General features: G+C 43.1%; 2 protein-coding genes across 3 annotated transcripts in view; both read left to right on the top strand.

Annotated features, from left to right (window-relative positions):
• Positions 1–5823, top strand: part of ACP3 (acid phosphatase 3) — an 88158-nt gene extending 82335 nt beyond the window's left edge. The window contains exon 12 of one of the 2 annotated variants that reach the window (XR_007908674.2): positions 5684–5821. The gene's annotated coding sequence lies outside the window, so the exon portion shown is untranslated. Of the gene's footprint in view, positions 1–5683 lie in introns of both variants that reach the window. The other variant, XM_051818462.2, reaches the window with a different exon arrangement.
• The window catches only part of DNAJC13 (DnaJ heat shock protein family (Hsp40) member C13), a 161464-nt gene continuing 146799 nt past the window's right edge, over positions 4497–19161 (top strand). Inside the window, exon 1 of the mRNA XM_008249240.4 lies at positions 4497–4627. Within this exon, the coding sequence (XP_008247462.3) occupies positions 4572–4627 (56 nt within the window). The 5' untranslated portion in view covers positions 4497–4571. The remainder of the gene's footprint in view (positions 4628–19161) is intronic.

The raw sequence follows: 19161 nt of genomic DNA, 5'->3' as shown, positions 1-19161 counted from the left end.
ATGCAGATTCTCTTCCTGATCTCTGGAGGATGACATTTGGTCCAGGTCATTCATCTTGCACACAATTATCTCCCTTTGTCTTCTGAAAGACAGAGATTGAGATAAGAAAGGAGTTTACAATGCTTCTGATGCAGTGCAGTTTCAAAGCAAAGAAGTATTAAAAACTACTTTAAAAACTATTAGTTTCTTTTTTAAAGATTTATTTATTTATTTTAAAGGCAGAGTTACAGTGGCATGGGCAGAGAGAGAGAGAGAGAGAGAGAGGTCTTTCACCCACTGGTTCACTCCCCAAATGGCTGCTATGGGTGGAGCTAGGCAGATCCAAAGCCAGGAGCCAAGAGTTTCTTCCAGATTGCTCACATGGGTGCAGGGGCCCAAGGACTTGGGCCATCTCCCACTGCTTTCTCAGGCACACTAGCAGAGAGCTGGATTGAAAGTGGAACAGCCAGGACTTGAACTGATGCCCATATGGGATGCCAGTGCTGTAGGCCGGGACTTTAACTCACTATACCAAAGCATTGGCCCTTATTACTTTCATAATATAAATGTTGCCTATAGATAATACCTAAGTCATTCTCCATTAAAATCTGAAAAAGTACCCACAGGGGTGGTAATTTGTGAACTTGGAATACCCGTATTTCAGAAAACATCCTGTGACCCACAAGTAAACTTGGCTTCTTTTGCTCATTTACAGGCCTTTATATAGCACTGAATAGTACTAATCCTGTGAGCCAGGAACTTAGAGTAACATCTGCTGGTTTTACAGATGCCAGGACTGAGGCTAACATAATTTACCTGTTGTCTCAGAGCTGGAAGGTAGAAGTATGGGATCCAACTCAAGCTTCTAGAGGTTGTAGTTTTCTTTTATTAAAGATTTATTTATTTATTTGGAAGAGTTACATAGAGAGAGGAGAGGCAGAGAGAAAGAGGTTGTACTTTTAAACCAATGAACCACTCTGCCTTCTTTTGAGGAAGAGCCTGATAAGATTCTCACAGAAAATTATACCTCATTCTTATTTCATTTTTTAAAAAATTTATTTATCTGTTTGAAACACAGAGTGACAGAGTGAGAATGAAAGACAGAGGGAGAGATAGAGATCTTCCATTCTCTGGTTCACTCCCCAAATGGCTACAATAACCAGGGCTGGGCCAGGTTGCGGCCAGGATCCTAGAGCTCCACCTAGGTCCCCCTTGAGTGGCAGGGGCCCGTGTACTCGGGCCATATTCCTTTGTTTTCCTGGGTGCATTCTCAGGGACCTGGATCAGAAACAGAGCAGCCAGGGCTCGAGCCAGCACTCTAATCAGTACTCTGTTGTGGGATGCCAGTATCAGAAGTTGCAGGTTGACTTGGGGCCCCTTTATTTTCTTTTGTCGTAATTTTTTCGCACTTTTGCAATGTTAGTGCCTTGAAAAAAAATGACTTCTAAGATGAGTGAGTGCAATCCAAGTATAATATCATTGTATTTTGATGATATCAGGAGTGATGTTTCTTATTGAAAGTGAATCCTTTTTCTGTACTTTATTCAGGTAAACAGTATTCCTGTTTGGCCAAGTGTCTGGCACCTGGATGCTCCTTGGCTGCCTTTACTTTCCACATGGTGTTTCACAGTCCAGGGCCCTTCACATGGCTTGTTCTTTTCACAGAGCCATGGCATCAGGGTAATTGTCTTTTGTATGTGCTGTCTTGTTTCTATGAGGAAAGAAGCAGAGGCTGACAGATGAGGCAAGGGCCATCCTCAGAACCAGGGCAGTAACACATCCAGCACATTTTGCTGGTCACAGCCCGGCTAACTCAAGGGGTGGAGAGACAGACTTCCCCTCTCTAGGCTGGAGTGTCAGGGCCTTGAAGTGAAAGTGCATGTGGGGATGATGCCTCCGTCTTCAGAAGCCACAATCTGCCACCCCTTAAATTGCTCCCACCCCATGTCAGGGATACGGGTAAATTCAGGAGATGTAAGAACTCAGAAGGAAAAAAACTATTTTCATTTTCCCTAATCTCTAACTGAACTTTAGCATGTCTGATATAAATGTAGATGAAAACTATAGGAGTTTTAGCAACACTAGTGACTGTGCTACTCACAAATAACAGATACTGTCACAGCACATTGTGCTGCTATCTGTAACTTGAGATACACTCATCACAGCTTTGAAAGCAGAGAGGCTATCAACCCTCCACTGGATCTTGTTAAATAAAATGATAATAAAGAAGCAACATATTACTCCATCACAATTTTGGTACTTTTTAAAAAATTGGGGACTATTTCAATTTAATTGACTTTTTATAATCCTATAGATTTTATTTTCAACATTTTTAAACATTATTGTGGAAAGAGGTCTATACGCTGCATCAGAAAGCCCAGAGGGTTCCATGGCCCAAAAGAATTCTTGCTTTGGATGAAGATGAAAACATTAAACATACAAACTCATAAAACAACTAGGAAACTGTACATAACGGTGTAATCCAATTCTGAGTGCTAGACCACAGGTGTTAAGCCCTACAGAATTGCTTCCTAAATGTACAATTCAATTCACATGCCATATTTTTTAAAAATATTTATTTACTTGACAAGCAGAGAGAGAGAGAGAGAGAGAGAGGTCTTCCATCAGCTGGTTCACTCCCCAAATGGCCACAGTGTCTTGGGCTGGGCCAAGCTAAACCAGGAACCTAGAATTCCATCTGAGTTTCTCACATGGTTGGCAGGGGTCCAAGTACTCAGCCCATCTTCCACAACTTTCCCAGATGTATTAGCAGGGAGCTGGAGGGGAAGTGGAATAGCCAAGACTTGAATGGGAACTCCTATGGGATGCCTGTGGTGGCTTAACCTGCTGGGTGCCACAATGCCAGACCCTCAACATGCTACACTTTTTATGACTTTTGATAGTTGTATACACTCATGTAACCATTACCAAAAGAGAAAATATGAAAAAATATAGACCAAAATAGTGAAAAATTCTCAACAAACTTCAGAACTGTTTGGGTGCGAATACCATCCTAAAAGATTCCAGAGCAGGGAAACTATGTCCCACAAAGGAGAAAGGATGTAATTTCTTGTTAGAATCCCTGGATGCCCTAACTTCAGCTTTCTGAGACAGTCATTAACCTAACATTCTATACTCAATAAAAAAGTGTCAATCAACAGAGAAGGAAACTACAGCCACTTTCAGACACGTGAAAATTCAGAAAGCTTATTTCTCATTCACTCTTTCAAGAAAATTACTTGAATATGTTCCCCAGTCAAAATAAGATTAAAATCCAAAACAGCCAGGACCAGGTTGAGAGGAACCCAGAATGACAAGCTGGCACCCAGCCCGGAGAGCAGCTGGTCCAGGTTGCAGTTGGAAAGACGTTTCTGAGAAATACATCTTTCATAACCACATCCTTACCACAGATGGGATATATTTAAAGAAGATAATGAGTTAATGAGGGCATATGACAAAAAAATACAAAATCATGGAATAGTGAGCAATGTTAGCACAATTACAATAATGGAAATATTATGTGTTGATATATTTTATTATTTTATTTTATTTTGTGTATCAGAGAGAAAGAGAGAGAGGGAGGGAGTGCCCATTCACTGGATCACTCCCCAAATGCCCAAAAAGCTGGGACTAAATCCAGGTCTCCCACATGAGTGCCACAACTACCTACCCAGTTACTTGAGCCATCACTGCTGCCTCTCAGAGTCCACATTAGCAGGGACACTACAACCAGAAGCCAGAGCCATATGTTGGGTCCAGACACTCTGATATAGGATGAGGGTATCTTAACTGGCGTCTTAACCAGCAGGTTAAATGCCTGCCCCCATATCCTCAATTCTAAATTCAAATAATGTCCAAAGTATAAGGGGATTAATTGTAGTTATAGAGATGATAAAAGCTGACCAAAGGCTGTGAGCTGGGGAGACAGTGCAGATAGAAAAGAGGTAGAGGGAAGACAAGTGCTGGGCTTGGGTTGGGTTTGAGAGAGCCCAGAAGGTTCATGTGCTGGAAGCTTTGTCCCGAGTGTGGCCGCGCTGAGAGTTGGTGCATCCTTAAGAGGTGGAGCCTAGCAGAAGGTAATTAGCTCAGGGGCACCACCTTTGGAAAGGAGTGAGATAGTTAATTCAGAACCAGTTTCGGCCGGCGCCGTGGCTCAATAGGCTAATCCTCCACCGTGCGGCGCCGGCACACCGGGTTCTAGTCCCGGTTGGGGCGCCGGATTCTGTCCCGGTTGCCCCTCTTCCAGGCCAGCTCTCTGCTATGGCCAGGGAGTGCAGTGGAGGATGGCCCAGGTGCTTGGGCCCTGCACCCCATGGGAGACCAGGAAAAGCACCTGGCTCCTGGCTCCTGCCAGGATCAGCGCGGTGCGCCGGCTGCAGCGGCGGCCATTGGAGGGTGAACCAGCGGCAAAGGAAGACCTTTCTCTCTGTCTCTCTCTCTCACTGTCCACTCTGCCTGTCAAAAAAAAAAAAAAAAAAAAAAAAAAAAAAAAAAAAAAAAGAACCAGTTTCATTCTTGTGAGAGAGGATTGTTATAAACCAGACCACCTGCCTTGGTTCCTGCTGCTTCTTTGCCACATTGTGACGCAGCCCATGGGCTCTCAACAGATGCCAGCATCATGTGTTTGCACTTTCCAGCCACCAGAATCGTAAGTCAAAACAATCTTCTCTTTGTATGCTACTCAGTGTCAGGTAGTCTGTCAAAGGAAGACAAAGTGGATGAAGATGAAAGGAGCTCTAATTTAATTATCTTTTTAATAATAACTAACACCGGGCCGGCGCTGCGGCTCACTAGGCTAATCCTCTGCCTTGTGGCGCCGGCACACCGGGTTCTAGTCCTGGTCGGGGCGCCGGATTCTGTCCTGGTTGCCCCTCTTCCAGGCCAGCTCTCTGCTGTGGCCAGGGAGTGCAGTGGAGGATGGCCCAAATACTTGGGCCCTGCACCCCATGGAAGACCAGGATAAGTCCCTGGCTCCTGCCATCGGACCAGCGCGGTGCGCCGGCCGCAGCGCTCCGGCTGCGGTGGCCATTGGAGGGTGAACCAAAGGCAAAGGAAGACCTTTCTTTCTGTGTCTCTCTCTCACGGTCCACTCTGCCTGTCAAAAAAAATAATAAAAATAACTAACACTGAATACTTACCAGGAACTTATTCTAAGGGTTGAAAATGAATTAATTCATCTCTTTCCCCAAAATGGAGAAACTGAGGCAAGGGAAGTAACTAAGTTTTTATGACATGTTGTGTCATTTATGGAAACTTAAAAGAATACAAAAGATGTGCTACGATGGATCAAGAAAATAAGAGATTTATGTTTTTATTTCTGAAAATAATTATGTGTCTACCAAAGGCATAATGGTCTAAAAACAGTATGTATATTACACTGGTGATTTTTGTAAGTCCATGGGAATTATATGAGTTTTTTTTCAGGTCCAGGAATAAACAAACCAATGAAGGGAGAAGAATATAAATTTCAGAAATATACTTAAATGCGTTTATAAGACATATAGTAGTGAATATAGTATGTAATAAAGGTAGTATTTCAGTGAAGAAAAGACCAGGTTAAGGAACTAGCCAGTGATTTAGAAAGATTATCTCTATCTCTACCACAAAATAATTTTTTATATATTATACCAAGAAAATAGATAAGACAAATGACAAAGAAAAAATGGCAACATAAAGGAAAGGGCTTTTTTGCTTTCATTCACAGATAAGGAGCTACTGTAAATTAATTAGAAAAAGGTCAGCCATCCAATAGGAAGCCTGGAAAGGATACTCCACAGCAAAGAAAATATAAGATGGAACCCTTACTGAAAGTTCTGAAATGCAGCAGAGCCATCCAAGAAATGAAGGACTTTTGTGTGATTTAGGTTTGGGAGTTGGACCAACATCAGCAACCCTCCACAAAGCACTTTGAATGATTTGGAAGGATTAAGCAAGAATCAGTGTAGGGGCCAGCGCTGTGGCGTAGCGGGTAAAGCTGCCACCTGCAGTGTCGCCATCCCATATGGGTGCCAGTTCAAGTCCGGCCTCTCCACTTCCGATCCAACTCTCTGCTATGGCCTGGGAAAGCAGTGGAAGATGGCCTAAGTCCTTGGACCCCTGCACCTGTGTGGGAGACCTGGAAGAAGCTCCTGGTTCCTGGCTTCGGATCGGTGCAGTTCCAGCCATTGCACCCAATTGGGGAGTGAACCAGCGGATGGAAGACCTCTTTCTCTCTCTGCCTCTCCTTCTCTCTTTGTGTAACTCTGACTTTCAAATAAATAAACAAATAAATCTTAAAAAAAGAGAAAGAATCAGTGTAATGACAAGCTAATGGAGCCTAAGAGTGTAAAAATAATTTCAGAGAAAGAAAGGGAGGGGACTGGACAGGACTAGATTCACTGGGTTTGGAGAATAAGCAGCTAACTCAAGAAAGACTCCAAGATAGAGCAAGGCAAGGCTGTTACTCAGAAGATCAGGTGATGAACTGTGAATGTCAAGCCAGCCAGGGTAAAAAGAGATGGGAGCACTGTGAAGTTGACACAAATGGAAAAAATGGAAACGCAGAGGCAATCAGAAATTGTGCGAGATTAAATGGGATTGGGGCATGAATGAGCTAGAAGAATGGAATGTTGGATCTGTAACTGGAAGTTTAGACTTTGATTTCCAAGATACGTCAAACTTCCAGCGGTAAAGTGTGTCCTAGTCAATGGGTAACTGGATAGGGGTGAAAATTTAGTCATTGGATGGATTCTCTACAAGATCATTAAACATTTACAGGATAATGGCAGAAACTGGGCAGCATAGGAGACCGAAAACATCACTGCTGTTATCAGAGAGGCCAACAGATGATGCAGGAAAGCAGTTGTCAGCAAGTCAGGCTTCCTGGAAGCAAAGCAAGGGTGAGGACCTTGGGCTGTGCAATGTGCTGGCCAGGATGTCCAAGCTGGAGCTGAACTGCAGAATTCCAAGTTTCTGGTAGTAGTCAACAGATCTACTCGTGACGGTTAATTCATAAGATTGTTGTGTCAATTCAGTGAGATGACATATACAAACCTAGTGCAGAGGTACCTAGTATTATAACTAGTATAATTCTCCTGGAGCAGAGAGGAAATAAATGCAATTAATCACAGTCCACACTGCCTTTTAGGGAACGTGAAGAAGGAATCTGCTGGGTCGTCCACCATTCAGTGTTAGGAGGTCTGGAGTCTAAAACTGGTTCCTTATTTTCCAACACTGAATTTATTTTTCATTTTGAACAATACAGATTGCATTTTAAAAGGAAAAAGAATCTCCCTAAATACATAATAACAAATAGGAATCTGCTTTCAGACATATGTGGGCAACAGAAAATCTCATATTCCCAAATACAATGAATAAAACAAAGTGAGTCCTTGAGGCTGGCGCCGCGGCTCAATAGGCTAATCCTCCACCTGCAGCGCCGGCACACAGGGTTCTAGTCCCGGTCGCGGTGCCGGATTCTGTCCGGGTTGCTCATCTTCCAGTCCAGCTCTCTGCTGTGGCCCGGGAGTGCAGTGGAGGATGCCCCAAGTGCTTGGGCCCTGCACCCCATGGGAGACCAGGAGAAGCACCTGGCTCCTGGCTTCGGATCAGCGCGGTGCGCCTGCCGCAGCGGCCATTGGAGGGTGAACCAATGGAAAAGGAGGACCTTTCTCTCTGTCTCTCTCTCTCACTGTCCACTCTGCCTGTCAAAAAAAAATTAAAAAAAAAAAAGTGAGTCCTCGAGTAATTTTGTAGGAATATAGTGTACTACTATAAGACAGGAAGATACAACTCAAAATTATTATACTGGTTGATTTTATCATTTTGACACACACACACACACACACACACAAAACTGGTGGAAGTTTAAAAAGAGGATGCCTTTTGAATTTTAATGTATTTCAGTGAAATTTGGTTACAGAATAGATAAATGGGCTAGTAAAATACACTCTATTTACTCATTACTGTATGTTCATTAATTAAACTGTCATTATTAAATAGCTACTTATTTTAGATTAATTAAAATTACATTCTTTCATTTTCATGAGACAAACCTAGTTTTGAGAACCAATTGTATATGACAGAAATGAATACCAACTCATTGTTCAACAACCGTCCTTTATTTTTTAAGGTATGATGCTGTATTGCCTAATTATATGCCTGTGGAAGATTTTTTAAAAAGATTTATTTAATTTGTTTGAAAGGCAGAATTACAGAGAGAGAGGTCTTTCATCTACTGGTTCACTCCCCAGATGACTGCAACTACCAGAGCTGTGCTGATCTGAAGAAGCCAGCAAATTCTTCCGGATCTCCCACGGTGGTTCAGAGGCCTAACGACGTGGGCCACATTCCACTGCTTTCCAAGACACATTAGCAGGGAGCAAGATCAGAAGTGGAACAGCCGGCACCCATAGGAGATGCCTGCACTGCAGGCAGCAGCTTTCCCCATTGCACCACAGTGCTAGTTCCGGAAGCCTTTTTTTTTTTTTTTTCTTTGAGATTCACTTGATGGCTATCTTTTCGTTGGAATAAGGCAGAGAGCTGAGTGAAAGTTAATGGTCCTTTATTTAAAAAAAAAAAAAAAAAAAAAAAAAAAAAAACAAAAACAACCAGCAGATGGAAGATACTGTATTTTCTCTCTCTCTCCCCCACTGTAACTCTGACTTTCAAATAAATATAAAATAAATCTTAAAAATTCAGGACGATTTTTGAAAGTGGGTACATGTGGCGGGGGAGAGGGGTGTTCCTTTAAGTCTAGAGTACTTTCTGGAGTGAAGGAACTGGTGCATTTACCTCTGTAGTAAGAATAGGCAGTAAAATCTTCAAAAAAAAAAAAAAAGAGGGGGTGTGGTAAAAAATCCTCAAAAAGTACCCTCCATTTTTGGGGTGGTTGTGGTGGTGTAGTGGTTAAGCTACTGCTTGGGATGCCTGCAATCCACATTGCAGTGTCTGGGTTTGGGTCCTGCCTCAATTTCCACCCAGCTTTCTGCTAATGCATTTACTGGTAGGTGGCAGGTGATGGCCCAAGTACCTGGGTCTCTGCCACCCACATGAGTGACATGGGTGGGGTTTCTAGCTCTTGGCTTCAACCTGGCCCAGGCCTGGCTATTATGGATATTTGGGGAGTGAATCAGCAGATGGAAGATCTCTCTCCTTCTCTCTTTTTTTTATCTCTTTGCCTTTCAAATAAATACAAATAAATAAAACTTTATATATATTTTTATAAATGGCATGACTTGGTGACATCAGTCATCTACCAGCCTAAAGATTCAGGCTAGTTTCCTTAGAATGACATCAAATTATCTTTTTTGGAAAATTATATTTTAATAAATCACACTATCTGATTTTAAGACCCAATATAAAGATACAGTAATCAAGAAAGTGTGCAGTGGGGCTGGCACTGTGGTTAGAGGGTTAGGCCTCCACCTGCAATGCCAGCATTCCATGTGGGTACTGGTTCAGGTCCCAGATGCTCTACTTCCAATCCAGCTCTCTGCAGATGCCCCTGGGAGAACAGCAGAGGATGGTCCATGTGCTTGGGCCCCTGCACCCACATGGGAGACTCCTTGGCTCCTGGCTTCGGCTTGGTCCAGCCCTGGCCATTGCAGCCATTTGAGGAGTGATCCAGTGGATCTCTCTCATCTCTCTGTACTTCTGAAAGATTTCCAGGGCTGGTGCTGTGGCATAACAGGTAAAGCTGCCGCCTGCAGTGCCGGCATCCCATATGTGCACCTGTTTGAGTCCTGGCTGATCCACTTCTAATCCAGCTCTCTGCTAAGGCCTGGGAAGGCAGTAGAAGATGGCCCAAGTCCTTGGACCCCTGTACCCATGTGGAAAACCTTCCATCCACTGGTTCACTCCCCTAATGGCTGCAATGGCCAGGGCTGGGCCAGGCCAAAGCCAGGAGCCAGGAGATTTATCCAGGTGGGTGCAGGGGACCAAGCACTTGGGCCATCTTCTGCTGATTTCCCAGGCACATTAGCAGGAATCTGGATTGGAAGTAGAGCAACCAGGACTCGAACTGGCACTCATATGGGATACTAGCATTGCAGGAAGTGGCCTTATCTGCTAGGCTACAGCACTGGCCCTTCAAAAGTCTTAATCACAGACAAGTGTCAATGGCTATAAGAACCACATAGGGTAATTTTCATCAAATGAGACTGAGTCTGGGGTATTTTAGTCACTAAAATAATATTTCACAGGACCCAGAACTTCAATGACCTGTTTTTGAGAGGCGGTGACTTCAGTCATTCCTTGGTATCCTCACCTCATGGATGCTCAAATCCCTTATATGAAGTAGCATAGTTTTTGCATATAACCTACACAGCCTTCCCCTGTACTTTAAATAGCAATGTAAATGATATGTAAATAGTTGATGAATGATATTGTTTAAGGAGTAATGACTAGAGGGAAAAGTCTGTTTCATGAGGCCCCAGTTATTTCCTCCTGAACATTTTCCATCCATGGCTGACTAATACCTGGCAATCAGGGTCTGACTGCATATCCAAACTTCCAACTGTTCCAAAAATTGCAAATACCTTTGTGGTGCTCTTCAGCAGGTCTAATCACTGTGGTGCAAGAACTTGGAGCCCATTTCTTTTCCCCAAATTCATGAGGTTTTACAGAGAGGTTGCCCACTAGTTGTGGGTGTGGTCTGCCATCTGTTGTCCACAAATAGTCTTTGCATGCAAGCTCTCTGCCGGTTTAAAAACATGATTCAGAATGTAAATATGCCCCGTTTCTTATGACTCGGTAGGACAGCAAATCTGGGTTTCTTTATCCCAGTCCCATGATCAACACCTTCTAAACATTATATCTGGTTAACATTCACTGAATCCTGAGCCAGAATGTGGACTTGTGCTGATCCACAGGAAAAAAAAAAAATGGGTTATGTCAGACTAACTCAAGAGAAATGGGTTATGTCAGACTAACTCAAGGGAGCTTACTACCTATGTACAGTTTGAACTTCGATTAAGGTCCCCAACTGCTGCAGGGAGAAATTTTCCTCACCTCGATTTAAACTCTGTGGTCAGAATTCAGAAGGGATGGTAGGAAGAGAGTAAACCAAGCCTTTGCATTTTTATTTCTGCTTTCCTAGAAACTTCTGCCTGCCGTCCTTTCCCCCACCATCCCAGAATTCTCTCATCAATATTCATGTATCAGTGTAAATGTCACCTCTGAGAGAGGCTTTTCCCAACCACCTGGGTAAAGTAACCATTCTGCCCTTCACTTTATAGCCCATTACCCTGCATGTTTACTTTCTCAAGAGACTGACAGAGAACTCCCATCCTCTGGGTCACTCCCCCAGATGTTCACAAGAGCAACAGAGAACATTATCCAGGTCTCCCACATGGGTGGCAGTGAGCCCAGTGCCCATAGGCCATCACCACTATCTCCTAAAGTCTGCATCAGCAGGAAGTTGGGAGTCAGGAACTGGAGCCAGATCTGATAAGGCACGAAGGAATCTTCACTTGTGATTTAACTGCTAGGCCAAACCCTTACCCTACCATTATCCTGTTTTATTTTCTTTCTTTTTAGAAGATTTTTATGTTTATTTATCTGATAGGCAGAGTGAAAGAGAGGCAGGAAGAAGGAAGGATGGGTGAAAGGAGGGATATAGAGGGGGCAAAGCAAGTGAGGGAGAGAGAGAGATCTCCCATCCTCCCAAAATGTACACAACAACAAAGCATAGGCCAGGCTGAAGCCAGGAGCCAGGAACTCCATCAGGGTCTCCCATGTGGGTGATAGGGACCCAAGTACTCGGACCATATGTCACCCCCAATCTTCTGATACAGGATGGTGTGGCTTTACCTGCCCTGTTTTTGTTTATTGGTAGCACTTGCCATTAACTGGAACTATCTCATTCATTTGTGCATGTGTTTATCATCTCCCTTCTTTGTCCCCTCATCCACTAAAGATAAGGGCCCTTTTCTTGCTCACTGATTCACCCGGAGTACCTACAGCAGGTCCATATTCACACAAAAAAAAACACTTTAAAAAGGTTTCTTGGGAAAGCGAATAGGTAAGGGACTTTGTTTCATTGCTTAAGGAAAATACTTATGTAAGTGTGTTGGATTAACAACGAATTTGAGACTCTGTGATCTGATAAGAACATTGATGTGATAGAAATGAGGACTCTGATCCCCAGACATAAGGGGAGCTCTAGCAATAATTATGCCCAGAGTTCCAGCTGCAGGTAAGACAGGATAAGCACACTGCATACTTTCTCTCCACTGAGCACACCCACAAATCCTGGGCAGAATGCAAGAACAGCCATGGCAAGACCCTGAAAAGTAAATAATAGCAAACAGATTGGAGAAGAACACCAGAATCTGAAGTAGTACCAATCTTTTTTTAACTAATTTATTTGAGGGCCAGAAAGAGATAGATAGAGAGAGACAAAGAGTTCCCCTCTGCTGCTCCACTCTCCAAATGCTGGGAGTCAGATCTCAGTCCAGGTTTCCCACGTGGGTGGCAGGAACACAGCTACTGGAGCCATCACCATTTCCTCCCAGGGTCCACATTATTAGGAAGCTGGAATCAGAAACTAGAAGCAGGAATTGAACCTGGCACTCTGATGTGGGATGTAGGAGTCTTACCACTAGGCTAAACACTTGCTCTGGAGTTGCATCAATCTAAATCAATCACAGAATTAATGTAACTTATTTGAAAACAAATTTTAAAATAAGAATTGTCCCGAAATTTACAGTTATATAGATTATATATAGTTTTTATATGTCAGTTGAACCTCAATAAAGCCCCTGATTAACTCACTCTTTAAAATGTCTTTTAAGATTACAAAATACCACCTTAAAATGTGAAGAGCACAACACCATCCCTTAAACTTGGTAGATGTTCAACAGATATTTGATGGATGCATGCATTGATGAATGACGTGATACTTGTTTGATATGAAATATAGGTTTACTCTCCTAGGATTTGTATACTCTGGAAACATTAAGTAGGCGATGCTCCAGTCCATTGGAGGATAACAGGAAAGACTTTCAGAGCACTCACCCTCTGTCAGATACTGAGCTAAGTGCTTGACAAATATTAACTGGCTTAGTCTTAACAAACATGAAAAAAAAAACAGCTTTATTTTTCCAATGAGGAAACTAAGACACAGAGTTTTAATCACTGCCTAAATCCAGCCTTTTTAAAAAAACTAGTAAATCAAACAGAAATGAGATGCAAATCTTTGAAGTCTGATTCCAGACTTTGCTCTCTGAGCTGCTACTGTGTTGTGCCCCAGTGCTTCTCAAGCCAAGTACATTGGAATTGCCCGAGAAGCTTGCTAAAAGCACATGGCTGGGCCCCACCACAGAAACCAGCTTGGGGTAAGGTCCGGAGCTCCAGGAGGCTTCCAGGTGATGCTGATGGCTTTTGTCTGAGGTGTGAACATATGTTTGAAATGAAACACATTGCACCTGTGGTCATCGCTCTTCTGTACTGGCAGAACAGGGAGGCTCCTGATCCTGACTGGTTGTTGGGCAAACTTCTGCTGCAAACTTTGAGATGTGAGAGCCGGTGGGCTGGTGGTAAATGAAATCAGAATTCAGCATTCCTTCTCCCTACTCTTAAATCCTACAAAATGTTTTCCACTTTTCAATGATAACAAAGTCATGCTTAGATTCTTGTCCTTACCCCCAACCGAAATGGTACTGTCAGCTGATGACTCAGAACTTTCCATTTATTTCTTCCACCCTCTAATTTTGCCTGAGCAAAATTAACGGAGCAGAAACACTAGAAAGTGAGCAAGAAAAGGGACCTTATCTTTAGTGGATGAGGGGACAAAGAAGGGAGATGATAAACACATGCACAAATGAATGAGATAATTCCAGTTGGTGGCAAGTGCTATCAAGAAATAACTAGAAACACTAGAAAATTAACTGAGCAAAAACACTAGAAAGTGACATTTCTGAAAACTATTTCTTGCTGTTTTATTTTATCAAGATCAAAACGTTTGAAAATATAGAAAATCTTAATGAAATTAAGAAAAAATTTCTTGTAATACTACCACCACCAAATATTAACCGAATGGTAAAGATTTCTAAAGTACTTCCTTCTAGTCATTTTCCATTCATGACTCGGACTATTAAAGTTCTCAGGAGGGGCTGGCGCTGTGGTGCAGCGGGTTAATGCCCTGGCCTGAAGCGCCAGCATCCCATATGGGCGCCAGTTGGAGACCTGGATGCTCCACTTCCGATCCAGCTCTCTGCTATGGCCTGGGGAAGCAGTGGAAGATGGCCCAACTCCTTGGACCCCTACACCTGCGTGGGAGACCCGGAAGAAGCTCCTGGCTCCTGGCTTCGGATCAGCACAGCTCTGGCATTTGCAGCCAATTGGGGAGTGAACCACTGGATGGAAGACCTCTCTCTCCTTCTGCCTCTCCTCTCTCTGTGTAACTCCGACTTTCAAATAAATAAATAAATCTTAAAAAAAAATTCTCAGGAGATCGTGCTTAAAAAGACTCACTGGAGATCAGAGTGAGCTGGCCCAAAGCTGCATGTGCCAGACTCAAATTCTTTTACAAATTTTCTCATTCAGTGTATGTGTGTGCAAACAGGCATATTTCCAGAAGATACTGATGTGCCTCTTCAGAAAAGTCCAGGCTTCCTTAATGTGACTTTATGAATTTGCTGCTTGTTAACAAGGTAAGAATTATGCTGATTATATTTACTTAGGCTTTTAGCCACAAAGACTTTCTACCATCCTCTGTGCTCAGATTACGCCACTAAACTAATGGGGGAAAAAACAAACAAACAAGGCACTTTAAATGGAGACATTCAGGTTCCTACTGAGATGTGTCTGATACCTAGGTTATTTTATTAATAGAAACACCCACGGGCCAGTGCTCTGGCGCAGCGGGTTAATGACCTGGCCTGAAGCACCGGCATCCCATATGGGAGCCAGTTCTAGTCCCAGCTGCTCCTCTTCCAATCCAGCTCTCTGCTATGGCCTGGGAAGGCAGTAGAAGATGGCCCAAGTCCTTGGGCCCCTGCACCCGCATGGGAGACCAGGAAGAAGCTCCTGGCTCCTGGCTTCAGATCGGCTCAGCTCCGGCCATTGCGGCCATCTGGGGAGTGAACCAGCGGAAGGAAGACCTCTCTCTCTGTCTCTACCTCTCTCTGTAACTCTTTCAAATAAAAAAAAAAAATCTTTAAAAAAAATAGAAGCACCCAGACTGGGGTCTTGCTTTATCTGATTCAGCTGTCCATAGTGATTTAACTTAATCACCAACATGCAATTATGTGCTTAAACAAGTAGAAAGTATGAATTTTTCTGATTTGCTGACCAAGAACCTCATCCTTAAAGCTTTCTCACTGTTCTTGGTGTAGTTAATAAGAGTTATTTACTAGTTGTCAAAGCTTGGACAATCTCTAATCCCAGTTCTGTCATCTATAAAATGGGGATGAGAGTATTATCTATTACATAGAATTTTTTCAAGATTCAATGAGTTAATGCATGAAAAAGCCCCCATCACAGTGCTTGGCACATGGCAAATACTCTTAGGTAGTAACTAATATTCATCATTAACAATATGAATTACATAATAGAATTATAATGCAGTCTATGATTCTATGATTCTAGAATAAGACACATGCTACATGAGAGGCTTTCAAAAAGTCTGTGGAAATGTGTATTATGGAAAACCATGCATGGATTTTAAATTTTTTTGTACAAAAATAAACATGTTTTAATTCTATTTTTCCATAAACTTTTTTTGGAAGAGATATCTCCCATCATCTGGTTCACTTCCCGACAGCCCGCAATAGCAGGGGTGAGGCCAGGAACTCTGTCTAGGTCTCCCACGTGGGTGGCAGGGACATAATTGTTGGAGTGTCACTGCTGCATCCCAGGGTGCACATTATCAAGAAGCTAGAATGGGGAGCAGAACTGGGACTCAAACCCAGACATTCTGACATGGGATGTGGGTTTCCCAAGTGGTGTCTTAACCAAATGCCTGCCCTTCCTTGAACTGTTTGAAGTACCCTTGTATTACCATTTACCTAACTGGTAACAAGATTAAGTGCCTTTTCTCTTTGGATCTCATGAATTTTGAAAAACTTCCTAATTTCCCTTTTCAATTAAGTCTAAGGAAACTTCCAAAAGGGCAGCAGAGGTTCCAAATAGAGGACCTGCAGACAACAGCAATAACAGGAGCAGCTGAAGACACAGAAAAAGATGGCAAAAGGCATGATAACTCCACTCACAGGCAATGGGGAAAAATAATCTCTCCCAACCAAACTGTTTTATATTGCTCTTTAAATTTAGTCAAAGTTGGTTCAGAAAAGGCACAATTCTGAAAATGATAAAACTGGTAACAGAGATCTGGTGTCTTTTTTGGAAGATTGTCAAAACCTTTAAACCCCAAGAGAGCAAATTGGCAGCTCCTTATTCACTAGAGCCAATCTCTTGCCTGTACCTGGTAACACAAAGGTCCTTTGTGTCCAAAGGACCTCTGTCCTTTGATTTTGGCGACTAACTCTTTCCTAAAAACACCTGGGCCTACAGAACATGTAGCAGTAATACTTTACCAAAGCACAAGCAAGAAAACAGTAGGCTGTGTTGTGAGAGGTCCATGGGATATGCTCATGAGAGGCTCTGCATTGCAAACCCCAACCTTGCTATGGCAGAGCAGAGGTTACAGAGGGCTCAATCTTTCTCCTCCCTACACAGACCAGTTACAAAAAGAATAATTGTACTTAGCAGATACCAATGTGGAGCAGAGTGGGAAAAGAGGAGCCTGGAGAACTGGGCGGGAAGTGGCGGTCTGTGGGAAAGACTTACCTATTTGTTTATTTTTAAGGACTTTGGTGTTCCACCTTTGCTATTAGATAGGAACAGTTCTCAATGCAGTTGCTCAAGACTCCCTGTTGCTAGAAAAGGGTTGAAGAGAGAGAAAATGCCTCCTTTTCCTGATTGGAAACAGAAATGTCAGCAAAACGTACGTGTGTGTGTGTGTGTGTGCACATGCCAGGAGACTGCTGTTGTTTGCTGGCCTAACCAAAGTGAAGTGAAGGCCTCCGCTGAACAGTGTTCTGTTCTCCTGCCAAACGCTGACTCGACAGCCCCGCTTCTGCAACAGCTGCTGTAAAGATGCTGGGCAGTTTCCCTTCGGGTGTGCTGGGTCACGATGAGGAGAGAAAACAAGGCAGGAAGAGACTGAAGCTCCATCAGTGCTTTGGAGGGTAAATGGGCTGATCTTGATCAGTTCAAGGAGGCAGAAATGGAACTTCTTATTCTATATGCTCTGTAGTTGTTTCATATGCTATAGTAAAAAAAAATAATGTTTTGTAAAATCTCCACCCTTCTCATTCAGCAGAGTGCATTCAACTATTCTCAACAAATCCTTCTGTAATCTTCATAAGTTCTCTGCAAATTTTGACTTACTAATTCTTAAAACTGGTGCCCTCACCTGACCAGTGCTGTAAAGGTTTTTTTTTTTTTTTTTTTTTTAAGATTTATTTATTTATTTATTTGAAAGTCAGAGTTACAGAGAGGCAGAGGCAGAGAGAAAGAATGAGAGAGAGAAATAGACCTTCCATCCGCTGGTTCACTCTCTAAATGGCTGCAACAGCCAGAGCTGGGTAGATCCGGAGCCAGGATTCAGGAGCTTCTTCTGGTCTCCCACATGGGTGCAGGGGCCCAAGGACTTGGGCCTTCTTCTACTGCTTTCCCAGGACACAGCAGAAAACTAGATCAGAAGTGGAGCAGCTGGAACTTGAACCAGCACCCATTTGGGATGTCAGCACTGCAGGCGGTAGCTTTACCTGCTATGCCACTGCACCAGCCCCCGGTAAAGGTGTTAATTGCACTCTAGAGGCTTGGTAGGGTCTAAGGTGCTAATGGTTCCCTCTGACTCCCAATGGCAGAACTGAAGTTTAGCCTTCTTGATCCAAGTTGCTGAGACTTGACTGAATTCCAGGATTTGATTGAAGCAGTGAAAATCTTATATGAGTGTCATCTCCTGAGCTGGCCAGAGGTGAAACCTCCCATCTGGTTTGTAGCAAGGGTTCGCCACCTTCCAGGAAAATTGCAGTGGGACAGATGTTGAAGAGCATAATCTCAGAGGGTCAGCAGCAGAGCAGCAGGAATGGCTGCTTGCCTTTCTCAGTGAAGACCATTCTAATCATACGAAATCATGTAATCAGAACGCCACTGAAGCCAGAATATTAAGAACAACAACAATCAGGGTACTTTGTAATAAATGCCACCTGAGTGATGGGCTATCTAGGAGGCCTCTTTTTAAGATTTATTTACATATTTTTTGAAAAGTGGAATCACTTAGAGAGAGATAGAGAAAGTGAATGAGAGAGAGAGAGAGAGAGATCAAAAATGTTCTATCTACTGGTTCACTCCCTAAATGACTGCAACAGCTGGGGCTGGGCTAGGCCCAAGCCAGGAGACAGGAACTCTATCCAGGTCTCCCACATGGATAGAAGGGACTCAAGTAATTGAGCCATCATCTGCTGCTTCCCAGGCACGTTATCTGGGAACTGGATCAAAAGTGCAGAGAAGCCAGGACTCCAGCTAGTATGCTGATATGAGGTAACCCCATGTGTCTCTATGAGACCTCTAATTCTGGTGATGGCTGAAAGCCTTTCCTCATTTTCTATATAAGACCCCTTAGTGAGGTTGGTAGGGGGATAAAAGTAAGGCAAAAAAAGTATAAAGCTGGAAAGAGAAATCAATTTCACATTTTTTTTATATAAAACTAGCAATTCTTGCCTAAATTTTGTATAGGTCACCACTACTATTAACTGTCATGTAGTAATGTATTCATCTATCCCCTTCTTAAAATACTAGAAGACTGTTCCCAGTATTGGACTAGATTTCCCCCTTTCCTTAAAGTATTTTTTAAAGTTTTTTTAAAATACAGAGGGGGATGGGCAGAAAGATATCTTCCCTCTGCTGGTTCACTCCCCAGATGGCCGCAACAGCCAGAGCTAGGCTAGGCTAAAGCCAGGAACCAGGAGCTTCATCTGGGTATGCCACAGGGGTGGTAGGGCTTCAAGCACTTGGGCCACCTTCCACTGTTTTTCCCAGGCCATTAGCAGGGAGCTGGATTGGAAGTGGAGCAGCTGGAACTTGAACTGGTGCCCACATGGGATGCCGGAATTGTAGGCAGTGTCTTTACCTGCTGTGCCATAATACTGGCCTCCTTAACACATCTCCTTTTTTTTTTTTAAAGATTTTATT

The sequence above is a fragment of the Oryctolagus cuniculus genome, chromosome 4, assembly GCF_964237555.1.
Source record: "Oryctolagus cuniculus chromosome 4, mOryCun1.1, whole genome shotgun sequence".
NCBI classification, from domain to species: domain Eukaryota; kingdom Metazoa; phylum Chordata; class Mammalia; order Lagomorpha; family Leporidae; genus Oryctolagus; species Oryctolagus cuniculus.
Note: the sequence above shows the minus strand (reverse complement) of the source record. Positions and strands in the feature narration are given on the sequence as shown.